The sequence below is a fragment of the Polyodon spathula genome, chromosome 7, assembly GCF_017654505.1.
Source record: "Polyodon spathula isolate WHYD16114869_AA chromosome 7, ASM1765450v1, whole genome shotgun sequence".
NCBI classification, from domain to species: domain Eukaryota; kingdom Metazoa; phylum Chordata; class Actinopteri; order Acipenseriformes; family Polyodontidae; genus Polyodon; species Polyodon spathula.
Genome location: NC_054540.1, coordinates 14,359,381 through 14,368,305, shown reverse-complemented (window position 1 = coordinate 14,368,305; position 8,925 = coordinate 14,359,381). Strand labels below are relative to the sequence as shown.

At 35.0% G+C, this 8,925-nt stretch overlaps 1 protein-coding gene across 1 annotated transcript; it reads right to left on the bottom strand.

Annotated features, from left to right (window-relative positions):
- Positions 1-548: 548 nt before the first annotated feature.
- On the bottom strand, positions 549-8,925 carry LOC121318208 (selenide, water dikinase 1). Its single transcript, XM_041254639.1, has 9 exons — positions 8,656-8,925; positions 6,553-6,808; positions 5,722-5,825; positions 5,356-5,463; positions 5,079-5,233; positions 4,455-4,545; positions 3,579-3,678; positions 3,240-3,452; positions 549-2,956 (listed from the first exon to the last, which is right to left on the bottom strand). Exons 2-9 carry the CDS (start codon positions 6,743-6,745, stop codon positions 2,742-2,744), a joined length of 1,179 nt encoding a protein of 392 aa, XP_041110573.1. The 5' UTR covers positions 6,746-6,808; positions 8,656-8,925; the 3' UTR covers positions 549-2,741.

Genomic DNA, 8,925 nt, shown 5'->3' with positions numbered 1-8,925 from the left:
CATCGGCAGGGACTGGGAAACTGGTCAGAATTGAAGGAATGATGGATGGCGCTAAATACAGGGAAATTCTTGAGGGAAACCTGTTTCAGTCTTCCAGAGATTTGAGACTGGGACGGAGGTTCACCTTCCAGCAGGACAATGACCCTAAGCATACTGCTAAAGCAACACTCGAGTGGTTTAAATGTCTTGGAATGGCCTAGTCAAAGCCTAGACCTCAGTCCAATTGAGAATCTGTGGTATGACTTAAAGATTGCTGTACACCAGCGGAACCAATCCAACTTGAAGGAGCTGGAGCAGTTTTGCCTTGAAGAATGGGCAAAAATCCCAGTAGCTAGATGTGCCAAGCTTACATACATACCCCAAGAGACTTGCAGCTGTAATTGCTGTAAAAGGTGGCAGGCATGTTGTGTAAATCAAATGATACAAACCCCCCCAAAAATCCATTTTAATTCCAGGTTGTAAGGCAACAAAATAGGGAAAATGCCAAGGGGGGTCAATACTTTTGCAAGCCACTGTAGTTGATTAAAATCACCAAAGGTGTGTATTAAAACCTATTGTCTCCTGCTACTCGGCGGGGGGGTGGGGTGGGGGTACTGCAGGCAGGAGTGCTGGCCTGACCAGTTTCAGTTATGTTGGATTTCTATTTTTATTTTATTTTTTTTCATAAAAAATACAAAATATGGCTCAATAAGAGATACAAGTGGCATAAGGAAACAACAATTACATAAAAGGTGAGATTACAACAGTATATAATTTAAACGACATAAAAATAAGCAAAATATACAGCAATCATTTAGATATTATATCAACAGCAATGACAAGTTAATAAAATTATATAGTGTCCCTGTGATTAAAGATTATTCCCAAAATGTATTGCCAATCTGTATTCTTGAATACTGACTACCCATTATTCATACATGCATGTGCACATGGGCAGCACATCATTTCCTTGCAAGTGACTTTACAAACCCTCACTTCTATCAAAAATGAGTTAAAATGCAATACGTTAATTTTAACCAACTTGCTTACACCTGGATTCCATATTTATGACTGTGCAGAACATAGGACACTGTCTGCCCAATATCAACTTGAAATATCTGAAAACGCTGGTTATTAGCACTTCGCTCAGCCAACCCCTTCCATAGTTAATCACCTATGTACAACCATTTTATCAATTGATAACACAACAAAATAGTCATTGGTAACTGTCTATCTGTTTCTGCCAAGGCACACACCACATATAGTAAAAGCCAATAGAAACTCTGCATGCAACACTACAGCACAGTAATAGAATATTAAAGAAAATGAAAAAGCAGTAAATAGGTTAACAACAAGCTGCCTTTATTGAAGAGGCACAAGAGAGCCAGATTAACACCCTAAGAAGTTGGTTTTGCTGTAGAATGTTAACAGTAGTGATCTCATACCAAGCTGGTATGTGTTGTTCTGCAAAGAAAGTCTAAATAACTTAAATGATTGTGACAGATCGATGTTTTCCGATGTAAAGGATGATGACTAATACAATATTGTTATCATTTCAACAGCTGAACATAATCTTGCGATAGAGCATAGCCACCTCAAAATAATCTAAAATGTGACTTTAACAGGATTATATAATAATTCAGGGATATACAGTAAAAAGACAACTACATCTCTTACACAAGAGCAATAAAAAAAATTAAGTATTTATTGAGCTTTACCTCTCACTACAATGTTGGCAGGATGTACATAGAACACAAGTGCGTGCAGAAAAATGGGAAGACAGCTAAGAATCAATCTAAACATTAATTGTGGCATTTATGAACATAGAACCAAAAAAAAAAAACCTACATAGCACTGTATAAAATATAATAAACACTACCGACCACAGAACATTTCATTGTTACTGATATTTCAAATGTAATGCGTACTTAATAATTCATAAAGGGTAAATACAGTAACCACTTATTAGTCTTAATCTGTAATGTTTTCTGCATTATACAGCTGATAAAACGAGCAGAGTTCCTTGCTGGAAGAAAAAAATAAAAACACAGAAGATACATTACAAATACAGTAAGTGTTGAAATACTCTAGGAATAGTGAAATTATTTATCCTTCAACCAAGGTGCTTACCATGTAATGTTAACACTTTAGGACATACACTGCTTTACAGAATGTGCTATTTTACAAAATAGAGGTTGCAGTGTTTTTATACTTTTGGGAAAAATACAAACCAAAGGCTTTCAAACATGCAACCTTTTCAATAAACTTACATTTCCTTGTGTTATCTGACAATACACAATCCTTTATTTTACTTTATTTTATTATTTTAAATCTTTCAAGGCATCTGAAACTTGTACACTAGTCCTAGGTTTTCATTGTACACATAGTGAACAGACAAACAAAAACGCTATCACGCTACTTGTTGTTAATGTGTGCTAAGTGAAAGCACCTTAAAAAGAGCCTGTGCGGCAATAGACGATACATGGTAATAAAGATTCAAAAATGAATCAACAGTATTGGATAATAATATTCTCAACTTAGAAGCTGCCTTAAGATTAGGTGCATCTTCAGTTAATGTAACAGAAAAAATTAAAAAAAAAAACACAAAAAAGGCAATGGATTGATTCTGTTTTAAATTGTACCCGCACATGAACTGCCCTAAGGCCAACTGGGCAGGCATGATACAAATTAACATAAGAGTTTTTATACTCTAGGATGGTACTAGAATATATCTATCTATAGATTCACTGTTTATTCCTGAATTAGGAGGTGGCACCAGGAGTTGGGTTCACGTTTTGGGTGGCGACTTGTGGAGCCACTTCGATGATCCGTGGTTTGTCAATTATTCTGGCTGTGCGGTTGCCTTTTTCTACTATTCCAATTATCCATGCTTGGTGGCCTTCACCATATTTAGGAGACTTTATCTCAGCACAGAAACGTGCTGCCTGTTCACGGGGCAAACAGATCAGAAGGCCTCCTAGTAAAAAAAAAAAAAAGTTTAGTTGTTAAAATTAGAGATTTAGTGTGACTTTCATTTATTCTCCGGTAGTTTGTACTCGAATATTCGTCACATTTGCATTTTAAAAAACCCCACAGAACAACCAATGTGGACATAGTACTCTAAGGTGCCAGTTACTACAAATTACCAAACTAAGGTTAATTGTTTTATTTTGTTTCTTGAAAAGAGAAAAATAAATATGATCGATATCTTAAAAACAAATACATTTTTTTTTGTATTTTAAACATTGAAATTTCCGTACCTGATGTCTCAGGGCAGGTGCCATGCATAAGACCAAACATATTTCCACAAGCTTTGCTCACGGCGGCCATCTTCGCCAATACAGGAAGGTTGTGGATGACAAATGAGACTTCATTCCTCTGCTGTCTGGCCAAGTTTTGAGCATGCCCTAAAATTCCAAATCCTGTAATATCTGTGGCCGCATGTGCATTAAAGGTGTGCATAAGCCCAGCAGCTGCAAAGATAGAAATAAAATAGTACGCAACAGGTTAACACATAAGCCTACATATTATTTGTATGATACACTCTGTGCGGTACACTTTCACAATTATACAATGCATGTCTGAGTAGAAATTCCCACCTGTTCTATTTAGTCTTGCCATGTTCATCATGGCCTCCTGGTACGCCAATTCAACATCCTCTTGTGTTACGACCAGCTTTATTTTATTCCATTTTTCAGGCTGCCATAACAAAAAGAACAAGAAATATGTCCATGAACATTTCCAGTATTTGTATTAGTTGCTCTTCAAATGATTGTTTCTGTTCTGACTCATTATTTCTTCTTTGTGCCTGAAAATACAGTACAGGTCCTATTAATAAAGAGTACTGGCCATCGTGCACAGAAAATGTAAAAGTAAGGATTTGTATCTACTTATTATTTTTTTCTAAAGGACATTTCATTAGGGTCTCATTGGGTTGCTAGCAATTGCAACAGCTACTGTGGGGCTAAATGTATATGGGAGTTTATCAACCATGGTTGTTTGAAAAAGTATCTTACAAAAATACATTCGTTTGTTTAGTGGAAATATTACACTGCTATAATATATTGTGTTATTCACTTTCAATTATTACACAATTCTTTGCTGCCGTGACAACAGAGTGAAATGTTCTACTTTTACTGGGACTGTGTTGTGAATTATGCATAATTTTACCATGCATCCTTAAATATTCGTAATAACCTTCTTGTTACTTTATTTGTCAATGTTTTATTCACATATTAAATATTTATACAGTAACTGATTATCTATCATATTTGCCTTTTTAAAATATATCATTTCAATGTTATAGCCCTTTTTTAACACTTAAATCTGCAAATTACAACATTTGGACACCCGATTATATATATATATATATATATATATATATATATATATATATATATATATATATATATATATATATATATATATATAACTTTAGTGTTGTTTCATGTTTATTCAGTGAAAGCAAAACTTACAATATCAAGCCATTGGTGCACTGCAACAGCTACTTGTGTTCCTAAAGGTTTTGTCAGTACAAGCACGTCACCAGGTACGGCATTGTCTGGCCTATAACAATAATAAAAAACTTGAAAGAAAGTAGAGAACAGTATACAAATATAGTACACAATTATTTCCCTTGGTCTGAATTGTATTTCCCTTGGCCTTACTAGGCCCTGTTCTGCTCACTCATGATTGTGTTTTTTTGTTTGCTTTAATGGATTTGAATAATCCTAAAACTGATCGGTGCACCGTAATTTATTTTAACAAAATATCTTATTCATTATTATGGAAAGAAAGCCATTTTGTCCCCTTAACTTTAACTGTCACAAAAAGGAAACAGTTAAATAAAGTGTCTTATTGTTTGTTCCAATGAAAACCTTTCTGCTTTATCATTTAATTGAAAATGCTTTCTGTCTACTAGATTTACCGGTGCATGCACATACAGTGTCATCATAATAATCAAACAGTACCTGAAAGGTTAAAATATCTGTATAAAAATAGAGTTTAATGAATTAGTCCCCTCCCCTCAACCAGACGGACTGGCATCTCTCCTGTTTTTACACCATCATTGCACTTTAAAAAGGGTGAAATGTGCTTACATGATGAACTCATTGGGCTGGCAGACAGTCGTTGCAACTCCCCCAAGTACAATCCAGGGGTTCAGAACTGTCTGTCCACCAGTTACTGATGTTCCTGCCTCCTCTGCAGCATCTTTAAAACCTTGGATTATCAAGGGCATCACCTTGTCTCTTTCCTGCAGGCAACAACAACTTCATAAATTACATTCACCCCCACTATGACACTAAGTAGGGGCATCTGTAAATGCATTTGGAAATAATTAAGCTTGTTTATTTTGGTAGTTTGGTTATGACCTACCTTATCTGTCAGTTTATTACTAATTCCAAGAAGCATCAACATATTGTCACATTCCGTGACCCCCATGGCATAAAGGTCACTTAGTACATTGGCACAGGCAATACGACCCTAGAGGAAATAAACAATGAAATTCATTACTGATGTCAAATCATTAATTGCACACTGTAGTATTCATAACAATGTGCTGTTGGGCATAGGTGTAGAAAGATGGGCCAGGCTTTTCAGAGACGGGCCCAAGTGAATTCGAACACTGAGCTTAAGATTTAAATTAGCCTAACCATAAACCTAAATCGAAAAAATGCAGTACAGTTTTACACTGGGTCAGACACATATATTATATATAATTATTATTATTATTATTCTCACCATCATGTAGGGATCATCAACAATAGGATAAATGTAGTCTGTAGTTTGAACCAGAGAAAGGCCACCGTGTCTTAAGGGAATGACACACGTATCCATCCCAATACCTACAAATATAAAACATTATAGTCTGAAAGAACAATAACAACAGGTTCCTAAAGGACACTAGTAGACCTGCACTGACTACCACCAATGCTGAATCCAAGACTACAATATGACAGGAGCAGTAACAGTATAATAACCCAAGTGATTGGGAGAAAATAAAAGAGACTGCAATGGTGATTAAAGCTGTTATATGGCAGGTACTGTAAACCTAGTGAATCAGAGGTTAGCATTATTCTGTTGGAGAATGTTTGTATCTTGATAAAGATTTAGGCTATTTTCTGATCTTCATCTGGACTCAAAATTGAAATGTAAAAGTAACTGAAATACATAATAAACAGTTTATGACCTATTTGACTCAACCACACATATAAGCTTTAACATTTTTTTTTTAAATCAAACATTTAATTGCAACATCTCAAAACTACAAAATGAAACCCATATGTCACATTAGGCAAATACTACTAAATAAATACATGAAAATGCACTGACAGCTGTTTTAATGTAATAAAAACCTATATTCTAGTGATACATCTCAGAATGATTTATAATTAAAAAATGTTTTCACAATGACATTTTACTCACTTACTTTCTCCATTACTGTAACAGTTTACATTAAAAATACCACTAAATATCAAAATTATAATTTCATGGGACACAAAATTGCCAAGAGCTTGTGCATTGCACCACACCTTCCCTAGTCATCTAATTGTGCCACATGCAGGAACCTACCAAGTCTGGGCATAACTGCGCCAAGAAACTGCTCGTCCTCCTGGAAATGGTTTTCTTGCAGAGATTCCAAGAGTTTCTGAAGGACATCCTGTGGTACTTTACACCCGGTTCCCTTCAGTTCTGTGAAGCGGGTCAGTCTGAAGCTCTTATCAAGTTCATAGCTCTCGGGGTTAAAAGACTCCCGAACAGACATGGTTGGAAAACTGCAGTACTTCTAGCCAATGGAGACTATTTTTTTTTTTTTTTTTTTTTTTTACTGTATTAAAAGAAATAGAAATTTGTTTAAAAATCAAAATGAAGTTAGCATTATATAAAAACTATTGACCAAATACAATAGTTTATATCATACAGGCTGTTTTAATGCTATTCCATTCTTTTCCCATAATCAGGTGCAGTTATACCACAAAATATTATTCCTTGGTGTACTGTTCACTAAATTATTACATCATGTACATTTCTGCTTGTTGCTCCTCCCCTCACCCCCAACTGAAACATGCTTCTCATTTTGTCACTGTGAGCTTAATAGACATGCGGTTTTCTACCTGCAACAGGATGAGGTTTTATTAAAAATGAAACTATGGTATAACTGCAAGAAAAAAAAACCAAAAAAAAACAAAAACAACTTTACAAAAGGTACATTTTCAACACAGTTTTTCAAATTGCAAAGAACACTAAACCTAAAGCCCATGAAACACTAATCAACTTTCTGAAAACGTTTCAAGCAACGTTTTTACTGGGGACATTATCCATCAATTTCCCCTTTAGAAAAAATAACCATCAAAGCAGTCATTGGGTAAATTGGTGAAAAAGAACTGGCTGTTTCATAGAGATAATGATGAAATTGCCCTTATAAGATTGGTGCCTGAAGTACACTTTTTTATGGATTTGGATTATTATAATTTATTTGTTAAACATGTGCCAGGGGAAGAACAGCATCTTAGAAGAGTGCCAATCAACTGTTATGACAGAGAAGGTAAAAGAAAAAAAAATACTAATTTCTCCTGTTGATGAGATACATTAAGGCAGGTGTGTAAAACGTTTAACACCTATTCTAAAGTAATGTATATTTGATATGAACAAATTGTTACATACTTAAAACCAAATAAAAAGTGGCATTTTTTTTTTTTTTTACATTTTATTTAAACTCTATAAGTTACATATTGTGTGATACTTTTGCAGGTCCAAATGTCACTGACCAAGCTTTAGTTGTATTTCACTCGTGAAAAACACACTTAAAACAAACAAAAGGCCCTGTGTAATCATTTAACGTGTATACTGTATGTATGGGTTTATTTTGTGCATTTAAAATATGTTCATAATACAATTCATTTTTTAATGAAATGCATCAGAGATGGAAAACAAAAAAAAATTAAAAATAAATAAATAAATGCATCAACTAGTCCTCCGCAGAGACTGTAGGGCTACCTTAAATTTTTGCATCTTGCCTTTAAGCACCGGGCCCTTTGGATTTTTAGCTGCACGTTTGCGCTACAAAAACGAGCGCCGACAAGTTCAGACATAATTAACACTACATACTGCTGAATACAATGTTTCGAAATGATTTTGCATCCAGTAAAAAGCATGCACTTTCGATACATTTTAAAAACGAGCACTGTTAATTTAAGGAGAAAATGTCGTAAGTGAAATATTAACCCTTAAGTTATTTCCCTGCTGCTGCATTGCATCCAATGTAAAGTAATGTACTTCTAATTCTACACGAAGTACCATTTCTACACACGTATCTACAGGCTATGATGTCGGTGCAATTTTGGGGTTATTGTTTTGCATTATCAACATTTCAATATAAACATGCATTTATTAGAAAGTAAATGCCCTTTTCTTCTAATGAATCCGGACCCGCTGCAAATTAAAAATGTCGGCGGTTGAAAAAATTAACCCTTCATCACCCATGCGAGTAAGGGAACAAGACACCCCGTTTATTAAAGAGGCCGCCTCGTTTCTTTTATTTCTGCAAAGCACTGTTGCTTTACCTGCCTTAGGAGTATTTAAAGTCGTACCCCTTCGTTAAAAAAAAAAAGACGGACAGTTATTTTAATATCTTGTTTCCCCTTTAATTCTGCATTCAGGTTTCTATCTCCTTACCGGTTTCGGTTTAGCGGCGCCTCCCGATACAAGAGGGAGGACTGTCCCAGAATGCACCGGGACCACAGGGTCGCCCTTAAACACCGCCTGAAAAGAAAGCGCACAAACTAAACATACATTTTATTTCATAAACAATAAGAAAATTGACCCTGGATAAAACGTATAAACAAGTATATACACTGTTGCTATTATATAACCCGCTTTGGTGACTATTTGTTGTATAAATCAAGTATAATAAAGATAAATAAAGGGGATTAGCAAAGGTCCTTT